The sequence below is a fragment of the Macaca mulatta genome, chromosome 6, assembly GCF_049350105.2.
Source record: "Macaca mulatta isolate MMU2019108-1 chromosome 6, T2T-MMU8v2.0, whole genome shotgun sequence".
Classification (NCBI taxonomy): Eukaryota; Metazoa; Chordata; class Mammalia; order Primates; family Cercopithecidae; genus Macaca; species Macaca mulatta.
In genome coordinates this window covers 187058163-187080258 of record NC_133411.1, presented here as the reverse complement: position 1 = coordinate 187080258, position 22096 = coordinate 187058163, and the positions used below count along the sequence as shown (strand labels likewise).

General features: G+C 55.8%; 1 protein-coding gene across 1 annotated transcript in view; it reads left to right on the top strand.

Moving 5' to 3' along the window:
* The window catches only part of COL23A1 (collagen type XXIII alpha 1 chain), a 362273-nt gene extending 342236 nt beyond the window's left edge, over positions 1 to 20037 (top strand). The window contains exons 14-29 of the mRNA XM_015141597.3: positions 438 to 500; positions 947 to 991; positions 2314 to 2391; positions 4991 to 5044; positions 7744 to 7788; positions 8715 to 8804; positions 9623 to 9685; positions 9983 to 10075; positions 10298 to 10324; positions 11391 to 11453; positions 11537 to 11590; positions 11876 to 11902; positions 15678 to 15731; positions 15944 to 16030; positions 18468 to 18506; positions 18973 to 20037. Coding sequence (XP_014997083.3) covers positions 438 to 500; positions 947 to 991; positions 2314 to 2391; positions 4991 to 5044; positions 7744 to 7788; positions 8715 to 8804; positions 9623 to 9685; positions 9983 to 10075; positions 10298 to 10324; positions 11391 to 11453; positions 11537 to 11590; positions 11876 to 11902; positions 15678 to 15731; positions 15944 to 16030; positions 18468 to 18506; positions 18973 to 18975 — 885 coding nt within the window. The 3' untranslated portion in view covers positions 18976 to 20037. The remainder of the gene's footprint in view (positions 1 to 437; positions 501 to 946; positions 992 to 2313; positions 2392 to 4990; positions 5045 to 7743; positions 7789 to 8714; positions 8805 to 9622; positions 9686 to 9982; positions 10076 to 10297; positions 10325 to 11390; positions 11454 to 11536; positions 11591 to 11875; positions 11903 to 15677; positions 15732 to 15943; positions 16031 to 18467; positions 18507 to 18972) is intronic.
* Positions 20038 to 22096: the final 2059 nt, after the last annotated feature.

Genomic DNA, 22096 nt, shown 5'->3' with positions numbered 1-22096 from the left:
AGGAAGGCCCTGGCCCCACCACACAACAGGCCTAGCGTCTCACCCAGTCCATGTGTCTCCCTGACTCCATCAAGCCCTCGTTTCCATCTCAGGGGCCTCACTTCCTGCCGTGTCCCCAAGCCAAGAACTGGGTGTCATCCTCACGCCTCACTCCCCCAACCCCTCACAACAGCCACCAAATCCTGGCCAGCCAGTCTCCAAAGTGCCCCTTGAGCCCCTGAGCTGCCCCAAGTAAGTGCCAAGGCCCACACCAGAAGGTGGCAGCCGTGGTCCTGTGTCCCCTGGGCTAGCGAGAGCCCTGAGGTCCATCCGCGCACACACCCCATGGACTCAGTAACAATTTGCCAGGAGGCCTAATCGCAAGGCTTCGGGCAGCCCCAAGGCACCTGCCACGTGCCCGCTCACACTTGCTTTCACTGCAACTGTTTCTATTTCAGGGCGAGCCAGGGAGCGAGGGGCCTCAGGGCGAGAGTGGTGTGGGTGGTGCCCCAGGACCAAAGGTGACGTGAGAACTTGCTGCTCTGGCACCTGTGGGCCCTGCTCAGACCTTCCCCCAGTCGAGAGTGGGAGACATGGTCTCAGCTCTCATTTGCCCTTTTAAGTGAGGAGTCCCAGGAGGACCTGGCCCAGGGGTCTCCTTCAGCACTGTTGGAGCTGGTGTGGGGGCAGCAGTGGTGAATCTGGACAAGTGGCAAGGCCTCCACTGGTGCCCAGCTCTGTGGCCAACTCACCATGCAGCCTCCAGCTCCGGGACACCAGCGTCCCCACCTGTATACAAAGTGATGTCAGAGGAGGGTCTCGCAGGCCCCTCCGGGAGCCCCATTCCTGGAGTGCTCTCTCATACATTCGGCTGCGAAGGCTCCAGCACTTGGGACCTGGGCCCTCCTGGGAAGAGGGGACTGGGAGGCGTGGTTTGGCTTCACACCTGCACCGTGTGTCTCCACAGGGGGAGCCTGGCCACCGAGGCACGGACGGAGCTGCAGGGCCCCGGGTAAGCTGCCGCCTCTCAGGCAAGGCCTCAGGGATGAGATCTAGGGGCCCCATAGCTTCAGAAGCCCCTGTCCCCACAGAGACCCCAGAGGAGCAGTGGAGCTACAGGAACTGGGAGGATTTTACTTTTTAAACCAATGTATTTGTGATTTTTGAAAATTCATAGTACGTGCCTTTTTTGGGTAAAATGTTCAAATATGGAAGTATAAGAATAAGAGGCCCGACCCGTTATTATGAAGCCAGATCTCTCTCAGTCCCCTCCAGCGCGTGCCCATCTAAATTCCTTTCTCTATATATTCAGACACAGGTCCTCCGTTTGTCCTATGCCTGATCCTGCCGCAGCGGGCTGGGCCTTGCCTTTTCCCCACCCCACAGGGAGGTTTGTCCCTGCCACCAGGAGCACAGCGCCCCAGCCCGCCCCAGATCTTTTGTGACCAGCCCCTATCAACATACCTTACCTTTAGGGTGACGTCCAGGATCCTGGCCTCGGCTCTGTCTCCTCGTGCTCCGGGAGGCTGGTTTCTTCCTCCAAAAAAAATGATCTGAGCCCCTGCCTGGCTGTGCAGGTGGTGGGGAGCGGGAGAGGGTTGGATTAGGCAGCCAGTGAGCCAGGCTGTTCTGGGCAGGCTGTGACGGGACGGGGGAGGGCTGGCAAATGAGGCCCAGGCAGGGGTCTCCAGCCTGCACAAGGGATCGGCTCGGGCCTGAACCAAAGTGCTCCCCACCCTTCACCGTACCCCAAGCAAAGAGCAGCCTGGGTGGGGAGTGAGGCTCACGAGGGGAGGGCTGGCCAGCAGCCTTGCGTGAACGTTGAGTGTGCACGTTGGGTGTGCAGCATGGGCATGGGCACGCTTACGTGCACGTGTAACCAGGCGGGAATAGGCGTGTGGGTGCGCGGTGTGTGCAGCCTCTGCCAGAGGCTGGGAAATGGAGGCACAGGGGCCCGATCCGGCCTGCTCATGTTTTTGTGTTTTGGAGGGTTTGGGGCTTTTCTGTGTGTTGCGAACATTTAAAAATCTGAAGCGCGTCACATCAAAATCAGGCTTTCCATTTTCCCCCGAGGACTCGGGTCAGGCCTGAACGCCCACACGAAGGCAATTCCAGCCGCCCCTCAGACCAGGTGGAAGCAGGTCCCTCAGCAGGCCCCAGGGCCCGCCTCCCCTGCCCTCCCACGCTGGGATCCACACTGGGGAGGGGCATGCGTGTGGCCTGGGTGACAAGGCTCTTCCATTGCTTTGTCTCTGGGTGTGACGCAGGGACAGCTGCCACTTCACCCCCCAGCGTAGCTCTTCCCTGAAAGTCTTACTCTTCTTCCTGCCTCAGGGTGCCCCAGGCCTCAAGGGCGAGCAGGGAGACACAGTGGTGATCGACTATGATGGCAGGATCTTGGATGCCCTCAAGGTAGTGTTCCTGGTGGGACCAGGATGTGCCTTAGATATGATTTTCCTTAGGGAATAATCACTTCCTTTGTGATTAATGCTGCACTTTTTTACACAAGGGACTCGAGGCAGCTTAGCACAAAGACCCCAACCGTTCCTAGGTGTCCGATGTGGAAATCAGGGCTATGTCGAGACCTGCCTCAGAGAGCCCCTGTGAATGTGGCCCATGTGGACTGAGCTCCCTAGAGGCCAAGTCAAAAAGGGAAGCTCCTCGCTCAGGGGCAGGAGCCAGAGCATTTCCTGGGGTCTGTTCCCACCGGTGTCTCCTGGGACCTTCCCAGAGGACACTGGGTGGAAGGGACACTGGGTAGAGGGCCAGGTCTTCTAATGATGTCATGGAGAGGATGAGAGTGGCAAGCCCGGCCCCCGGAGTCTTGGGAGATGTGTGACCTCCGAGTCCAGTGGCTGGTAAACTTGGGACTTACCACCAGTGGAGAGAGGCACTGGGTGCCAGCAGCTCATGGGTACCCCAGAAGGGAAGTGGGTGAGGAAGGAGTGGTCACCAGAGACCAGACCGGGAAGGGGGCCCTGGCCCCACCTGAGCATCATTTCCAGTTATGTCCCACAGGCTTTGGGGAAGTACAAGTTGGCAGTAACTGTGGCACCCACCCCCAGGCATACGTGGTGTGGCATGGCGTGGTGTGGCATGGCGTGGCATGGCATGGCATGGCAGGCAGGCACATGCATGGTGTGTCCCAGGCTGACCGAGCCTATGAGTGCAGGGAGTTGGGAGGTAGACTTTGTTTTGTTTTTATTTTTGTTTTTGTTTTTGTTTTTGTTTTTGTTTTTTGAGGCAGAGTCTCGCTCTGTCGCCCAGGCTGGAGTGCAGTGGCGCGATCTCGGCTCACTGCAAGCTCCGCCTCCCGGGTTCCCGCCATTCTCCTGCCTCAGCCTCCCGAGTAGCTGGGACTACAGGCGCCGCCACCACGCCCGGCTAATTTTTTTGTATTTTTAGTGGAGACGGGGTTTCATTGTGTTAGCCAGGATGGTCTCGATCTCCTGACCTCGTGATCCGCCCGCCTCGGCCTCCCAAAGTGCTGGGATTACAGGTTTGATGTTTTTGTTTTTGAGATGGAGTTTCACTCTTGTTGCCCAGGCTGGGTGTGATCTCAGCTCACTGCAGCCTCCCCCTCCCAGGTTCAAGCAATTCTCCTGCCTCAGCCTCCCAAGTAGCTGAGACTACAGGTATGCGCCACCACACCCGGCTAATTTTTGTATTTTTAATAGAGGCGGGGTTTCACCATGTTGGCCAGGCTGGTCTCAAACTCCTGATCTCAAGTGATCATCCCGCCTCGGCCGCCCAAAGTGCTGGGATTATAGGTATGAGCCACCATGCCTGGCCAGAGATGGACTTTGGATGCCAGACTGAGATGCTGACTCAATTTGATGGGCAGCAGGCAGCCATAGTCCACATAGTCCATGCAGGGGATGGTGTTAAAAAAATAAAAACACGCCGGGTGGGTGGCTCACGCCTATAATCCCAACACTTTGGGAGCCTGAGGCAGGCGGATCACAAGGTGAGGAGTTCGAGACCAGCCTGGCCAACATAGTGAAACCCCATCTCTACTAAAAATACAAAAATTAACTGAGTGTGGTGGTGTGCACCTATAGTCTCAGCTACATGGGAGGCTGAGGCAGGAGAATCACTTGAACCCGGGAGGCGGAGGTTGTGGTGAGCTGAGATCGCACCTCTGCACTCCAGCCTGGGCAGCAGAGGGAGACTCCATCTCAAAAAAATAAAATAAAAAATAAAAACATATTGGGGGAAGGCTAGCTAGGGAATGGTAAGGACAGTGAACGAAAGCGGGTGTTGGAGCAGGCAGCAGGGGGACCCCAGGCAGGGAGGTCCTAGGCCTGGGCCTAGAGGAGGGTGGATAAGATGGAGGCCACGGGCATCTCAGTGGGACACCAACAAGAAGAGCACAGGATAGGGAGGCGGGAGGGGAGAGACCTAGAGCTTGTGGGACAGGGGCTGGGCAGGGTGCAGTTTTACAGAAGGGAGGGGAGGGGAGTGTGGAGGCCGAGCAGGAGGCCTGCAAAAAGTCTGGGTCAGGACAGGAGCTTGAGAGCGGGGTCGGACCTGGACACACTGGAGACCCCACCCCTACCTGCGAGACAGGAACTCCCTAGGTCCAGCAGATAGCAGCCAGTGGAGCCAGAGGGTCAGAGAGCTCATAGGACAGTCAGAGAGCGTGGTGCTGGGCCACTGTTGGGGGTGTCATTCTTGGCAGGCCTTGAATGCCAGCAGGGGATTTAAGCTTGCTTCAAGAGGCAATAGGGAGCCAAAGCAAGATCTTGAGCAGGGGAACATCGTGACGAAATCTGGATTGGGGCAGAGGGTGTCATGGCAGCAGACACCTCCTGGCCTCCCCCAAATCTGGGTAGCCAGATAAAGCCATGCACAGTGTGGCCTGACCTGACGGGAAGAAGCAGTCCCCGAGGACCCTGCCCCTGCTCAGCTCAGCTGGACGGGGACTTTGTTCCAGGTGGGGAGCTGGGCGGGCAGCGAAGGGAGGCCCTGCCTAACCAATGACACTGACTGGCTTCACTTTCACACACAGGGGCCTCCCGGGCCACAGGGGCCCCCAGGGCCACCAGGGATCCCTGGAACCAAGGTCAGTGCCGACAGAGCTGTGTGGTCCCCCAAGCGTTTGTCTCCAGCGCTCACCTCCCACTTCCTGTCTGCTCTGTGATCCTCTTCCACTTCCCTCCTGGTGTCCTGGCCCGGCTTCTGGGAGCTCAGAGAAAGGGCCTCGGCTTCCAGGCTGAGTGCCTTCTCCCTGGGCTCTGTCTAATCTGGGAGATTTCCCTGGGAAGCCTCGTTCATACGTTTAAACTGAAAAATCATGCAGCTATAAAAAGGAATGAAATCCTGTCATTTGCAGCCACATGGATGCAGCTGGAGGCCATTATCCTAAGTAAATTAATACAGAAAAGAAAATGGGCTGAGTGTGGTGGCTCACACCTGTGAATCTCAGCACTTTGGGAGGCCGAGGCAGGTGGATCACCTGAGGTCAGGAGTTTGAGACCAGCCTGACCAACACGGTGAAACTCTGTCTCTACTGAAAATACAAAAAATTAGCCGGGCATGGGGGTGTGTGCCTGTAATCCCAGCTACTTGTGAGGCTGAGGCAGGAGAATCGCTTGAACCTGAGAGGTGGAGCTTGCAATGAGCCAAGATTGTGCCATTGCACTCCAGCCTGGGCAACAAGAGCAAAACTCCATCTGAAAGAAAGAAGGAAAGAGGAAGGAAGGAAGGGAGGGAGGGAGGGGAAAGGAGAAAGGAGAGAAAAGAAAACCAAATACTGCATGTTCTTACTTAAAAGTGGAAGCTGAGCCAGGCGCGGTGGCTCACGCCTGTAATCCCAGCACTTTGGGAGGCTGAGGCGGGCGGATCACCTGAGGTTGGGAGTTCGAGACCAGCCTGACCAACATGGTGACACCCCATCTCTACTAAAAATACAAAAATTAGCCATGTGTGGTGGTGACCGGCACCTGTAGTCCCAGCTACACGGGAGGCTGAGGCAGGAGAATTGCTTGAACCCGAGAGGCGGAGGTTGCAGTGAGCCGAGATCACGCCACTGCACTCCAGCCTGGGAGACAGAGCAAGAGTCCATCTCAAAAATAAATAAATAAAAGTAGAAGCTGAACATTGGGTACATGCAGACACAAAGATGGGAATAATAAATACTGGAGATTCCAAAAGGGAGGAGGTGGGAGGACAGGGATTGAAAAACTACCCGTTGGGTGCTATGTTCACCACTTGGATGACAGAATCATTAGCAGCCCAAACCTCAGCATCATGCAGTACACCCAGGTGGCAGCCCTACCCATGTACCCCCGAATCTAAAACCTTTCTAAAAGCTATGAATTTTCCCATAAGCACTGCTTTAGCTGCATCCTACAAACCTTAATATGTTGAATTTTATTTTTATTCAATTCAACCTAATTTCTAAGCTCTCTTTTGATTTATTCATGGATTATTTAGAAATACTTGGGGATTTAGAAATACTTGGGAGATTTTTTTCCAGATATCTTGCTTTTTTGTTTGGTTTTAGTTTTTTTCATATTTAATGTATCCAGCTGACCATATATTTTATTAATTTCTTATTTAATTATCATGCAGCCAGGCATGGTGGCTCACGCCTGTAATCTCAGCACTTTGGGAGGTGGAGGTGGGTGGATCATAAGGTCAGGAGTTCAAGACCAGCCTGGCCAATATGGTAAAACCCTGTCTCTAATAAAAATGCAAAAATTAGCTGCGCGTGGTTGTGCACACTTGTAATCCCAGCTACATGGGAGGCTGAGGCAGAAGAATTGCTTGAACCCAGTAGGCGGAGCTTGTAGTGAGCTGAGGTTGTGCCACTGCACTCTAGCCTGGGAGACATGGCGAGACTCTGTCTCAAAAAAAAAAATTATCTTGCGGTTAGAGAACATATTCTTTTTTTTTTTTTTTTTTTTTTTGAGACAGTCTTGCTCTTTTGCCCAGGCTGAACTACAGTGGCGCCATCTCAGCTCACTGCAACCTCTGTCTCACGGGTTCAAGCAATTCTCCTGCCTCTGCCTCCTAAGTAGCTGGGATTACAGGCCTGTGTCACCAAGCCCAGCTAATTTTTGTATTTTTAGTAGAGACGGGGGTTTCACCATGTTGGCCAGGCTGTCTCAAACTCCTGACCTCAGGTGATCCACCCACCTCAGCCTCCCAAAGTGCTGGGATTACAGGCGTGAACCACTATGCCCAGCCAGAACATATTCTTTTTAATACAACATTGATCTTTTTAATGTATTAAAACTTGTTTTAGAGTCAAAGTGTTCTTTCTTGTTGAATGTTTTATATACACACAAATTAAATGTATATTTAGCTGCTATTGGGTATAGTGTTTTATAAGTATCCACTAAATAAAAATAAAGAACTGAAAACCCAGCCCCTGTGGCCGCATACCAGTCCGGTGGATGGACAGCTATGCACACCCTGTGGCCTGTACCATTCGTTCGCATCCTGCCCGTTTGTCTCAAGAGAAAGAGCCAACAGCTTTGAAGTCAGGCAGATCTGGTCCTGGCATCGTCGTTCCTGGGCTCTGTGGCCTGAAGCCAGTCACTTAACCCTCCAAGCCTCAGCACCCGAATCTGTGACATCACAACTTACCGGTGATAGCCATGGGCTACATCTGCTCGTGATGGACTGAGGAAACAGAGGAGGTGGTGGGTACTGACCCACCCTGGGCCGGGTACACAGTGTGTCTTGGCCCTCTGGCTGCTGACACCTCTCTAGGAAAGGAAGGCATAACCCCTCTTGCCATCTGTTTCCTTCCAGGGCGAGCTTGGATTGCCTGGTGCCCCAGGAATCGATGGAGAGAAGGTCTCTGGGCCTTTCATTTCCTTGGTGATGCCAGTGCCTGGTATTGGGCTCTGTGTGTGTGTGTGTGTGTGTGTGTGTGTGTGTGTGTGTGTGTGTACAGAGTTCAAGACCATGTGTGAGAGAGGCAAAAATCATGGATTCTGGCGCCAGGCTGCCTGTGTGCAAACCCTGGTCTGCCCTCAGGCCCCGGGCAAGTTGCCTGCTCTGGGGCAGGGCTGAGTAACTGTGTATGGAGAACACTCAGCACAGTGCCTGGCACGTGGTGAAAAGCCATAAAAGCTAAGAGCATCAGTGCCATCGTAGGTATTGCCCCAGTTCTAGTGTGTGTGTGTGTGTGTGTGTGTGTATCTGTGTGTGTGTATCTGTGTGTGTGTGTGTATCTGTGTGTGTGTGTGTGTGTATCTGTGTGTGTGTGTGTGTGTGTGTGTGTATCTGTGTGTGATATCCTATACAGACGTAAGCATATTCATGGGGTCACTGGCTATTCGAGGGTAAGTCTTTCCCACTGGGTCCGCAGTGTGTGTCTCATCCTGGACGTTATGTGATTGGTTGAATGGAGGGATTCGGTGGCTGGAAGAGGTTGTGGGGGTGGGGAGTCCCACCACTAGCTTCTGAGGTGTGGGCACAGAGAGATGTGGCCCCATGAGTGCCCCCAGAGGGGCAGCTCCAGGCTTACATGCTTCACCCGTCTGCCCCTGGCCCCTGCTCTGAGGTGCCCGCACCCGGATGCAGTGAGCCAGGAATGGCATTGCCCCCATCCCCACCCACTGCACTCAGCTAAGGCTCCCAGCCACTGTGGCTGGAGGTGAGGCTCCACAAAGATAAAGTGGGGACCTGCCATGAACTAAGCTCTGGGGACCTGCTGGGGTGGGGAAAGGGAGAGGACCTCCTGAGCCCTACTAATCCCTTGTTCTTGTGGCTTTCAGGGTCCCAAAGGACAGAAAGGAGACCCAGGAGAGCCTGGGCCAACTGGACTCAAAGGGGAAGCAGGCGAGATGGGCTTGTCCGGCCTCCCGGTATGTGACTGGGCTGGGCCACACATTGCGCCTCCTGTGTGGAAGCCCCGTGCTGTGGGGAGGCCAGGGCGTGCCTCTGACAGCCCCTGCAGTCTCAGTGCCCAGCCGGCTGGGGACACTCTAGGCTCTGGGCCAGCACTGCCCTCTTCTCTCCCGGCCTCCACTCCTCATCTGGAAGAGGCCTTCCGCCTGCCTTGGATGGCAGCTAAAATCAGGAGGTGTGGCCATGGAAGCGCGTTGGCCAGATGGTTATGCCACATGCTCTGACCTAAGCTGCCCAAGTTTGCATCCAGCTCCAGGCAAGCAACCTAACCTCCTGGGGCCTTGGCGTCCTCACTTCCAAAGTGGAGTGATCATCCCCCTCCCTCAAGGGCATGCGTGGCTGGGCTGACGGTGGCTGGTACACAGCAAATACCCACTGTTGTCGTCCTCATCATTTCTGTTGTTGCTTTTGTGGCCCGATTGGGAAGAGCCACCAGGTGTTACGCCACCACTGGGATATCCACTATCCATCCCTGATGATCACTGGGCTAGAGGGGGCACTGGAGTTTGACCCCGGGGTCTTTGCTTCAGAGCCCCTGGTGGTTCCCTGCACCCCAAGAAAACAATCTGCGCAGCTGCTCCTGTGCTCTCTGAAGCCCATGCTGCTCACCACCCAGGGCATGGCCCACGGATCCAGGGAAAACTTCTCAGTTGCAACAGCTAACTGAGGACTGCTCCCCGAAGCCACATGGGGGAAGGAAGGGAGGTCACTAAGCACCGTGGGTGGTGATGTAGGTGCTGGACACAAAGGACTCACAGGCCATGCCGTCCTGCAGGGCGCTGATGGCCTCAAGGGGGAGAAGGGGGAGTCGGCGTCTGACAGCCTACAAGAGAGCCTGGTAAGGGGGTGTAGGGGGTCAGGGCTTCCCCCAACACCCAGTCCAGGCTGGGTGGGGACCCTGCGCCTTGGGACAAAAAGGCCACCTGGCCTGAGCAAACCCAGGGCAGTAGGGGAGGGAGAGCAAGGGGAGCGAGGCCCCTCTGAGAACCCACAGGCCAGCTGCCCCCCGCTCACCAGACTCTGCCCTCTGGGCACAGGAAGGAGACTGTGGATCCAGCAGTATGTGATGAGCTGGGGTGCGGGTGGGTGAGGGCGACAGGCGGGGGGTGATTAACTTGTCTCTCATCCTCCCTAGGCTCAGCTCATAGTGGAGCCGGGGCCCCCTGGCCCCCCAGGCCCCCCAGGCCCCCCTGGCCCCCCAGGCCCCCCTGGCCCCCCAGGCCCAATGGTAAGGACAGTTTGCTTTGGTTTGGTTTGAAGCAGCCAGGAAACCAAGAGGCGGGATGGGGGCTAGGTCCCAGAGCCGTGACCCAGGAGAGAGCGAGCGTCGTCATTCAGGGAGGGGCACATGGGCAGAGGGCAGAGCCCAGGACAGGGCCCCAGGGGCCAGTGAGTGGCCCCTGCAAGAGGGTCCGGAGCCAGCCTTCTTATCTGCTTCTTCCTCCTGCAGGGCCTCCAGGGAATCCAGGGTCCCAAGGTGAGTGGGCATAGCCCCCTCTACTGACCTCAGACTCACAGCCCAGGCAGTTTCTAACAGCCTTGCCAATGGGCAAAGCAAAGGGCCTGATGCTCCGCCCTGGCCCATCCCTGAGTCTTCCTAGCACCTGAACGTCCCAACTCCCCAGGGCATAACCTCCCTGATGTCATCGGGGTCAGTGCCCCCTCTCCACACTTGGGGCTCTCTTCTCCACTTTCTCCCTCTGCCTGGAACCCCAGTCTGTACCTCTCTCCTCCTCGGGTCCACCACCCACGGTTCCTACTGCTTGTCCCCTTCTCCTTTCTCTGTGCCTCTCAGTTCCTTGCACTGTCCCCACCTCTCCCCATCCCAGCCCGCCCCACACACATCTGTCTCTCAGCTGCCACAGCCAGAGCACAAAGTCTTGGGCTTGGTGTGTATTACATAATGGAGTGTTGCCTGCTCTTACATTAAATCCTCGAGTGTGGCCTGCCTGCATGCCCTGCTCCAGGGAGGCAGACACAGACGGGGAGGCCATCTGGCCTCACTCTTTGTCACACCACCCTCCTGGCACGAGCACATCTCTGCTTCCCCAGCTCAGAGGCCAGATGTGGGATTAAGAGTCATGGAACCCCAGGCCTGAGCCCGCAGCCCCACCAGATGCACTGCTTCTGGTTCTGTTTTCTCTTAAGGCCGCCACAGTTCATGTTTCAAAGAGGCAGCTGCTATCAGGGACAGGGTCCAAGGCTTGCCGCAGAAGCCTGATGGGGACCCAGCTCTGCTGCCTCCCACTGTGTGGCTGGGCCCGTCCCCGCCCCTGTCTGCACCTGCTTTCCTCATCTTTGAAACAGGTGTGACCGTAATCACCTTCCATGGGGTTGAGGGATCCTGTTCGGGAAAAGGCGCAATGTGCATGGCCAGACCTCCTCCTGGTCACCCTCACCAGGGAGTAAGCTGGGGTCAGGTCTGGTGGAGCCTGGATCTGTTCCTCTGTCCACTTCCCAGCTCCCTTACAGTCTCCAAGCTTGCCTGTCCTCCTCTCTGTCTAACCCCTTCCCCTTGACTGATTTCCCTCCTTTGCCTCCAGGGCTTGGATGGAGCAAAGGGAGAGAAAGGCGCGTCTGGTGAGAGAGGCCCCAGCGGCCTGCCTGTGAGTCTCACAAGCCTTGTTTGGCCCACAGGTGTTAATTCCTGTAACTAGCATGCCTCTTGACTCACTCCTTTTCTATCCAGGGGCCAGTTGGCCCACCGGGCCTTATTGGGCTGCCAGGAACCAAAGGAGAGAAGGTAACCACTTCATTCGGAACTCCCTCTCCAACTATGGCCGCATGGTCACGGTGGCGCTCAGCCCGGGGACCCCAACCCTGTACCTCACTGGGTCCCTGCACTTCACAGGGCCAGAGTTCAGGCTCTGTGGATGCCAGGTCTGTCGTGGCCTCCATCTATGCCTGCGTGGTTGGTGGGTCTCCTCGCCTCCATGTCTGTGCCCAACCCATGGGGCTGGACTTCCCAGCAGCTGCGTTCCCAGCCCCCCTCCCCAACCCCTCTCACCCGCTCTATGTCTCTCCTCAGGGCAGACCCGGGGAGCCAGGACTAGATGTAAGTGTCTCATCATCACTTTGAGTAATCGGGTGCCTCTTGTGTGTATCTTCTGCCTTCATGCAGTAACCTGATCTGGCTACTCAAGTGTGACCCCCTTCCCCGGGGCTGGGACCGCAACTGACTGGTTCCCCCTGTGTCCCCATTGCCAAGTCCAGTGCACAGCCCAGAGTAGGTCCTTTGTGGATAGATGAATGGATGGATAAAGGATGGATACATTGGTAGATGGATGATGGATGGACAATGGAAGATGAATCGATGGGTTGGTAAATGCATAATGGCTGCAGGATGGATGGATGCATGGATGGATGGATAAATGGATGGATCGGTGAATGGATGGATGGATGATGGATGAGTGGATGATGGGTGGGTGGATGATGAATGGATGATGGATGGATGGATGGATGGATAAATGGATGGATGGGTGAATGGCTGGATGGATGATGGATGAGTGGATGATGGGTGGGTGGATGATGAATGGATGATGGATGGATGGATGGATGGATAAATGGATGGATGGGTGAATGGCTGGATGGATGATGGATGAGTGGATGATGGGTGGGTGGATGATGAATGGATGATGGATGGATGGATAAATGGATGGATGGGTGAATGGCTGGATGGATGATGGATGAGTGGATGATGGGTGGGTGGATGATGAATGGATGATGGATGGATGGATGGATAAATGGATGGATGGGTGAATGGATGGATGGATGATGGATGAGTGGATGATGGGTGGGTGGATGATGAATGGATGATGGATGGATGGATGGATGGATGGATAGATGGATGGATAATGGATGAATGATGGATGGATGGAGGGGATGATAGATGATGAGTGGATGGATGGATAGATGGATGGATGATGCATTGTAGCAAGAAAGCGAAGAGAACAGTGAAGAACCTGTTACAATATCCTGGTGACAGATAATAAGGCTTTACCTAGAGCAGTAATTTGAGAAGAGGAGGAAGGGAAGTATTAGCCCAGGCTGATTATATCAAGTCTCTCTGGTAGCATACATAGAAAACATAGTTTAAGGCCGGGCGTGGTGGCTCAAGCCTGTAATCCCAGCACTTTGGGAGGCCGAGACGGGTGGATCACGAGGTCAGGAGATCGAGACCATCCTGGCTAACACAGTGAAACCCCGTCTCTACTAAGAAATACAAAAAACTAGCCAGGCGAGGTGGCGGGCGCCTGTAGTCCCAGTTACTCGGGAGGCTGAGGCCGGAGAATGGCGTGAACCCGGGAGGCGGAGCTTGCAGTGAGCTGAGATCCGGCCACTGCACTCCAGTCTGGGCTACAGAGCGAGACTCCGTCTCAAAAAAAAAAAGAAAACATAGTTTAAACTGGCTTAAAATGACCCATAATTGAAAAGTATGGAGGTTCAACACATGGATCCAGGGCTCAACTGTGTCAACACAGCTCAGCCTTTCGCCCTCTCTTGTCCGCTTTCCCTGTGGAAATCAAGTTCCGCGTGGCGGTGAGGTAAAGCCAGCAGTTCCGCGTGGCGGTGAGGTAAAGCCAGCAGTTCCGCGTGGCGGTGAGGTAAAGCCAGCAGCTCGAGACCATCATCCTCCCAGGCCCAAACTAAGAAGAAAGAAAATTTGACTCACTCCAGTGTTCTACAGGAAGTCTCACGGGCTCTCCCTGGTCCCAGTTAGGTCAACACTGAACTGTCACTTGACCGTAGGAATGCAGTGCCCTGACCAGTCAGACCATGGACTGGGGCGGAATCAATGGGTTGTGAGAAGGGAGGTTTTTCTCAGGAAAATCAGGTAGCTATTTTGAGGGACATGGGACCAGATGCAGGGCTGCAAGGACTCTGGTGTCCACCCTAGACTTTAAAAAGAGAACATTACCGGCCGGGCACGGTGGCTCATGCCTGTAATCCCAGCACTTTGGGAGGCCAAGGCGGGCGGATCATGAGGTCAGGAGATCTAGACCATCCTGGATAACACGGTGAAACCTCGTCTCTACTAAAAATACAAAAAATTCGCCAGTCGTGGTGGCGGGTGCCTGTAATTCCAGCTACTGGGGAGGCTGAGACAGGAGAATGGCATGAACACAGGAGGCAGACGTTGCAGTGAGCCAAGTTTGCGCCACTGCACTCCAGCATGGGCGACAGAGCGAGACTCCATCTCAAAAAAAAAAAAAGAGAGAACATTACCTGGGAGAGCAACTGGAGGAGGGAAAGGAAGAGCTGTAGCTTGTGTTTCTGACTGGGAGGGCTGGGATCCATTGATGGGAAGGGACGGGAGAGGACAATGCTGAACCAACTGCAGGCTCTGGGCCCAGTTGGGGATGGAGCTAAAGAGACTCCATACCACCATGAATGTGACTACAGCTGCCTTCTAGGAGGCCTGGTGCTCAGGGTGGCATCTCAAAGCCATGCCCACCCTGCTCTACCTGGCAAATGCCAGGCCCCTCCTCAACCCCAGCAGGCCCAGCTGTAATAAGGACTGTGCTCAGAAACTCCCTTTGACCCCCTACCTGTGATAGAACAGCCCTTCCCCCCAGAGTCCCACCACCCGTTTCAACCTCTGTCACTGAGCGTTGACTGTCATCAGCACTCTCTTGCCTGCCCCGTTACACATGAACAAGGGAGCATGTCGAATCCAATTCTCTTTTTTAAATTGTTTTCTTTTTCTTTTTTTCTTTTTCTTTTTTTTTTTTTTTTTTTTTTTTGGAGATGGAGTCTCACTCTGTCACCCAGGCTGGAGTGCAGTGGTATGATCTTGGCTCACTGCAACTTCTACCTCCCGGGTTCAAGCGATTCTCCTGCCTCAACCTCCCAAGTAGCTGGAACTACAGGTACACGCTGCCAGGCCGCTAATTCTTTGTATTTTAGTAGAGATGGGATTTCACTGTGTTGCCCAGGCCAGTCTCGAACTCCTGAGCTCAGGCAATCTGCCCGCCTCGGCTTCCCAAAGTGCTGGGATTATAGGCAGGAGCCACCATGCCTGGCCTCTTTGTTTTTTGAGACGGAGTCCTGCTCTGTCGCCCAGGCCAGAGTACAGTAGCATGATCTTGGCTCACTGCAACCTCCCCCTCTCAGGTTCAGGCAATTCTCCTGCCTCAGTCTCCCAAGTAGCTGGGATTACAGGCACACACCACCACACTCAGCTAATTTTTGTATTTTTTAGTAGAGATGGGGGTTTGCCATGTTGGCCAGGATGGGTCTCAAACTCCTGACCTTAGGTGATCTGCCCACCTCGACCTCCCAAAGTACTGGGATTACAGGTGTGAGCCACCGTGCCCAGCCATGATGAATCCAATTCTCTGCCCCTAGTGTCCAACCAACAGCCCAGTTCCTAGTGGATGTTTAGCCACCTTGGTTGGGTGGATGGACAGATAGATGAATGGACAGATGGCTGTTGAACCAAGGGCACAGAACAGAGGTCACCATTTCTCATCCCATCAGACAGCGACGTGACTTCCATGGTTTCCAGGGTCTCTGTCCCCAGCCAAGCCTAGACCAGCGCCAGCTGCCTCTGTGATGTGAGAGAAAGCCCCTCGCCAGCAGCTCTGCCTGAGTGTTGGTGTCCAGGGACTACTTTGGAGCAAGCCCAGCTGGCATCCTAAATGCATGCTCTTCCTACCTCAGCCTTGTGCCCAGCAGTGCATCACTACAGCTGGGGCTGGGCCGGCGTGTGTCACGAATATGCAGGGGGGAAGTGGGCGTGTGGATGGGAGAGGAACGGAGATGAGCCGGTAACAGAGGTGCAAACCTCCAGCCTCATTTTCGGGTTTAGCCTCTAATCCTTTTGTCAGGGTTTTCCTGGACCCCGAGGAGAGAAAGGTGATCGGAGCGAGCGTGGAGAGAAGGTGAGGGCAGCTGGACGGGGACTGGGGCAGGAGGAAGGGGGGAAGGAGGCAGGTGGGAGTGGAGGCTCAGGTGAAGCAGGCAGAGAACCCGGGCTGGGCAGGTGGGCGGGAGGCAGGGGGAGGCTGACCCCAGGCGCGTCTCTCGGAGAGGTGTTGGAGGTTCCTGAGCCTGGCAGCAGATGGCCAATACCACCATCTCCCCTCCTGCACAGGGAGAGCGAGGGGTCCCCGGCCGGAAAGGAGTGAAGGGCCAGAAGGGCGAGCCGGGACCACCGGGCCTGGACCAGCCGTGTCCTGTGGTAGGTGTCGGAGGAGGGCCCTGCCCCCAGGTCTTTTTGGCCTCCAACCATGGTCAGACCAACACGTTCCCTGTCCTCAGAGCTCAGCTGCAAGTCCCAGAGGCCCCATTGGTCACGCACCGGCCTTGCTCACTGTCAGGGCCACTGCTGCTGCTACTGCCATCACCAGGTTTCCCCTTGCTCTGGTCCTAACCACCCCCAAACATGGGCGTGGCTCAGGGAACCCAGCCCCTCATTGTTCAGCCCCAGGACAGGCCTGGCTTGAGTAGGAGCCCATTGTGGGCCATCTTGGGCTAGAGATGAACAGGGTCTAGACACGGAGTGGAGGGGCTTTACCTGGAGTCGTCAGCACCATCAGCGGTGCCCTGGGAGGGGCTGGGCCCTGAGGAGGGAACCAAAGTCAGCACAGGCACACTGCTGCTGGGGACGGAGGCAGTGAGTTCCCAGCCCCCCGCTCTGGCTGCCTGGGGTCAGAGTCGGGGTCTGACTCACACTGGGCTTAAGGCCAAGTTGGGCTGAAACTCAGCTTCCCCAAGCATAGACGGTGGGACCCCTCTGACCTCTCTTGCTGGCTGTCCCTCCCCTTCCTTCATCCTTCCCAGAAGAGTCTCTCTGGGCTGGGGCAGCACCTCCCTCTTCCCCGCATCCCCTCTGCCTGCCCCCGCACCCTTCCTTTACCTCCTTCCCTGCTCTCTCAGTGGCCCGTGGTAGCCCACCAGCCCCAGTGTCCAGTGCCTGAAACAACCACAATTCAAAAGTCAGTTCCCTTTATTTCTTTCCGGAGACAGAGTCTCACTCTGTCGCCCAGGCTGGAGTGCAGTGGTGCGATCATGGCTCACTGCAGCCTCAATCTCCCACGCTCAAGTGATCCTCCTGCCTCAGCTTCCCGAGTAGCCAAAACTACAGGCATGCAGCACCATGCCCAGCTAATTTTTAATTTTTGTAGAACTGGGGTCTTGCAATGTTGTCCAGGCTGGTCTTGAACTCCTGGGCTCAAGCGATTGCCCCACCTTGGCCTCCCAGAGTGCTGGGACGATAGGTGTGAGCCACTGTGCCCTGCCTAGTTCCCTTTTTCTAGAAAGTAGGGAGGGTTTACATGTCACACTCTTCCAGTGGCGCTCAGAAAAGACAGGAAAAACAAACCAGCTGGGTTTTCCTACTAAAAGTGGACAGATACTCATACCTGGCCACTCCAGCCACGGGAATGGGGAGGGGGCCTTCCGCGGGGATGTGTGCAGGCCAGCCTCAACCTCCAGTGGTGCCAGAGTTAGAGACCCCCTCCCAGACCTCTGGCCTCTGTTCCTCAGTGTCCTCATCCCTGCAGTGGGGGGTACCCCTCCCCTTGGACAGTTTTGAGAAGTCAGAAAAGGACTTGAAGAGGAAAGTGCAGGGACAGCAGGGGCAGGGTGGCCCAGCCCTGCAGCTCCAGCCCCTGGCCCAGGACTGCCCTCCAAGTCAGTAAGCCCCTGTCTCCTTTGAAACAGGAGAATCCCACCTGCGGAGACCGGAGAGGGGCACCAGGCTGGCGGGGCCCTGCGAGGGGCAATGGGCCATGCCCTGCGGTAGGCGGTCTGGCCTGCTGTGTGCCGTGTGCCGTGTGCTGTGTGGGCCTTTGGGGCAGCCAGGGCCCCGGCCTTCCTCGCTTCTGCCTTCCTTTCCATTCTGCCCTCCTCCTCACCTTCCCTTTGGTCCCCAGCCTGGTCCCCTGGTGTACACATGGGAATATTCCAGGGTATGCCCAGGGTCTAAGGCTCATGCCTGTGCTTTGGAACAGAATGACATGTTTTGTGCCTTGGTGTCCCTGATGAGTTAGCCTTTATTCTTCTCCAGTTTCCCCACCCTTCAGGCTGCCTGAGGAAACCCAGACCCTGCGTATGTCTGGCTGCTAAGTGGGCACCACAGGTGCCACTAGACAGCCCTACCCCCTGCCCAGCCCCAACCCCCAACAGCCTGAGCTTGCCCTGTGCAGGGCCAGCACAGGCTGAAGCAGGATGCCAACTCCTGGGCCATCCTTAAAACCTTCCAGGAGCCACTCCTGCCCAAGGCCTGAAAGCTCGCAGGCCCCAGGGTGAGGAGCCAGAGTCACTGTCACATCAGGCAGGAAGCCACACAGCTCTTGGCAGGACCCAGGCCAGCCTGTGCATGCCTGGCACAATGCCCATCCCTTCCTAGTGCCCTCCTGTTCCTGCCCACTGCACAGCAGTCCCCACAGAGCACAGAGGGAACACAGGACAAGCTCAGTCAGAGGCCGTCATGTCCTCAGGACCCCACTACCTGGGTGGACAGAGGAGGCATTGTGGCCCTGCCTCAGTGGGGCCCAGCAGCCTCACATGGCAGCTCCCTGACCTTACCTCCCTACAGACCAGGGGAGGGTACGTGGGGTGTAGAGGAGCTCCCCAGGCCCCATCCCCATCACTGAAACCTTCTTCCTTTCCAGGGCCCCGACGGGCTGCCTGTGCCTGGCTGCTGGCATAAGGTACCTTGCAGGGAAGAGTCTCCAGGGCAGGCTCAGGGGAGGCAGGGGAGGGTGGCGGAAAGGGGAGGGCCCTGGAGCCTGGGTGCTGTCACTCAAACCTCTGGGTGCCTGTGGCTTCCCGCACAGTGACTGAAGAGCCAAGTTCCCCATCGTGACCCTGGTTTTGACTCTCCCGTCTTGCAGCTGAGGCGTGGGACTGTGGTCCTGGGTGATGGTGTACAGCCCACCCTGTGGGTCACATGGACTCAACTGACACCTGGCCCAGGCAGAGCAAAGCCATCAGTGCCTCCTGGGACATTGTCCAAATAGGCCCACGGAGAGGGAGTGGTGGGGAGGGAAGAGAAGAGGGGTCTGCACCTGTTCCCGAGGAAATGAGCAGGATGGGGGATGCCAGAGCAAGGTGGCCTGGATGGGGGCGGGGCCTCTCGGGCTCCTCATCACCTTCAGTCTCTTCCTCCTCTTCCAGTGACCCACAGGCCCAGCTCACACCTGTACAGATCTGTGTGGACATTTTTAATTTTTGTAAAAACAAAACAGTAATATATTGATCTTTTTTCACGGAATGCGCTACCTGTGGCCTTTTAACATTCGAGAGTGTGCCCACCCAGCCCCAGAGCCACTGGCGTGTGAAGCTGCTGGAAAGTGGACAGGCCAGACCCGGGAGATGTATACCTGAGGGGCACCCTCGGGCCTGGGCTTTCCCAGGAAGGAGATGACGGTAGAAGCATCTGGCTCGGGCAAGGCTAGAAAGATGCTACATTGGGCCTTTAGTCACCTGATCAGCAGAGAGACTCTGAGCTGTGTAAGAACCTGCCCCCAAACACTCTGGAGTCCCTGGGACACCCCCTATCCAAGAAGACCCAGGGGTGGAACAGCGGCTGCTGCTCCCGGCCTCACCAGCCTCCAAACTCAACCACAACCAGCTGCCTCTACAGTTGGACAAGACTTGGCCCCTGGACAAGACTCGCCCGGCACTTGCAGCTGGGCCCGGGGAGCAGTGAGTGAAAATCCCCCAAGAGGGTCTAGCTCCTACTGCATTCAGTCGGCCTTGGGAGGCCAGCCTGCCCTGAGAACACATGTCCTCTGGCCCGAAGTAGTGGCTGAGCTGTGATCGCTGTGATGTGGACCCAGCTCCAGGGGGCAGAGTGTCGGGGAGGGAGGGGCCCAGGCTGGACTGACTGCTCCTTCCTGTGTCTGTTTCCATATCACCCAGAGAGAGACAAGATGGGACATGGCCTGGCCCAGGGAGGCAGGCCTCCCACTCAGAGTCTGGGTCTCACTGGCCCCAGGTCTGTCACCCAGAACTCTGGCCAAAAATGGCTCTCTAGGTGGGCTGTGCAGGCAAAGCAAACCTCAGGCTGGTTCGCAGCTGTCCTGAGCAAAGGGCCTGCCACCAGACCCACCCACGCTCTGACGAGAGGCGTTTCCACCTCCAGCAAGTGTTCCCAGCAACCAGCTCCATCCTGGCTGCTTGCCTTCCATTTCTGTGTAGATGGAGATCACTGTGTGTAATAAACCACAAGTGTGTGTCTGGGTGTGCCTGTCCTTGCGGACTGTCCCTGGGGCACCTCTGGCTGTGGTTTCATCCTGGCCACTGATGGGTGGGGAGGGAAAAGGGGACTCTCCCTAAGAACGATCCCAGAAACCAAAGGAGGAAGTTCAGGGTGAGGGCAAAGATGGGATTTGGAGTTCGGAAGACAGATTCATCGCCTGGTCCTGCCACACATCAGCTGAGTCTTCTAGCAAGTCACTACCTGTCAAACTGAGCCCCTGTGTGCTCCTCTATTGCGGTTACCAGACTGCTGCATAACAAATCTCTTCAAAGCTTATTGCCTTAAAACAGTGGTCATTTTGGCCAGATACAGCAGCTCATGCTTTTAATCCCAATACTTTGGGAGGGCAAGATGGGAGAATCACTTGAGCCCAGGAGTTCGAGACCGGGCTGGCAGCATAGTGAAACTCCATCTCTACCAAAAGTAAAGAATTAACGCTGGTAGGCTGGGTTAATGTATGCCTGTGGTCCTAGCTGCTGGGCAGGCTGAAGCGAGAGAACTGCCTGAGCCCAGAAGTTAAAGATCAGCCTGAGCAATGTAGAGAAATTCCTCTCTTTAAAAAAAAAAAAAAAAAATTCAATTTCTCTTGTACAGTCTGTGGTTAATGAGCTCAGTGTGGGTGCTTCTCACTCAAACTCTCACATGGTGGTTGCTGCTGGCTATAGCAGGGACCTCAGATGGCAAATACTTATTTGTGGCCTCTCCATGTGACCCAGGCTGCCTCCCACATGGTGGCTGGATTCCAAAAGTGACTGTCCCAGGTCAGCCAGTTGGAAGCTGTGTCACCTTTTAGGGCCAAGTCTCAGAAGTCACGTGGTGTCATTTTCTGAAAGAGTGGAGGGAGGAGAATTAGACCCCACCTCTCCACGGGAAAGTGTCAACATCATATTTCAAGGAGAAAATGTGGAATTGTAGATCTTGTTGCAGCCCCCTCTGAAAAAATGCAAAGTGCCACCTCAGCTGTGAAATGACAGGGCACTGCTTAGCACTCAGATTGTGGTTCTGTGAGGATCCAGTGCAGAGTATGCGAAGAATGTAGGGTGTGTCCCTCACCCAGAAGCACACTTGGTTCTGATTTTCATCTCTCCTGACTCCAAGGCTGCTGAGCAAGGGCCACAGTCCTGCAAAGTGTTCCCACTTCTCACCACAGCTGGTCCCTATAACAACCCTAAGAGAGAGACCCTCTTACAGATGACAAAACCAAGCAAACCGAGGGTGGCCTAGACCAGAAGGGCCATGGGCTGGGTGTGGTGGCTCACGCCTGTAATCCCAACACTTCGGGAGGCTGAGGCGGGCGGATCACCTGAGGTCGGGAGTTCGAGACCAGCCTGACCAACATGGAGAAACCCCGTCTCTACTAAAAACACGAAATTAGGCGGGCGTGGTGGCTCACACCTGTAATCCCAGCTACTCGGGAGGCTGAGGCAGAAGAATCGCTTGAAACCGGGAGGCAGAGGTTGCGGTGAGCTGAGATCGCACCATTGCCCTCCAGCCTGGGCAACAAGAGCGAAACTCCACCTCAAAAAAAAAAAAAAGAAGGGCCTGCAGTGATGGTGTCTCTGACAGTGCTGGTGCATTGCACTGACGGTGTCTGAGTCTCCAAGGACTGAGGCCTAGGGCAGGCCACAGTATGGGCGGTCCCCCTCAGACTTCTGTGACATGGCCTTGCTAAGCAGAAGAGGCCCGGCCACACACTGGCTAAGGAGGGAGGGATATATCCAGTCCCCTCCTCTGTCTCCCTAAGGAACTGGCAATAAGTGGCAGGCCACATCACTCAGCCAGTTGTCTGAGTCAACAGGGAAGCCAGTAGTAGGAGAAGGAAGAGAAACACAGTGGGGCTGTGATGATGGATGGAGGTCACTGGGTGTCCACACCTCCTCTGGAGTTCCAGCGTAACCTCACCATCTGCATGCTACACTTCACAGTTCCCTCCTCCCTCCATCCAGGAACCTCACTTGATCCCCTCGCCAGCCCTGCGAAGCCCAGGGCTTGTGTGATAGGTGTCGCTATTTCCATTTTACATAGGGAAAAACTGAG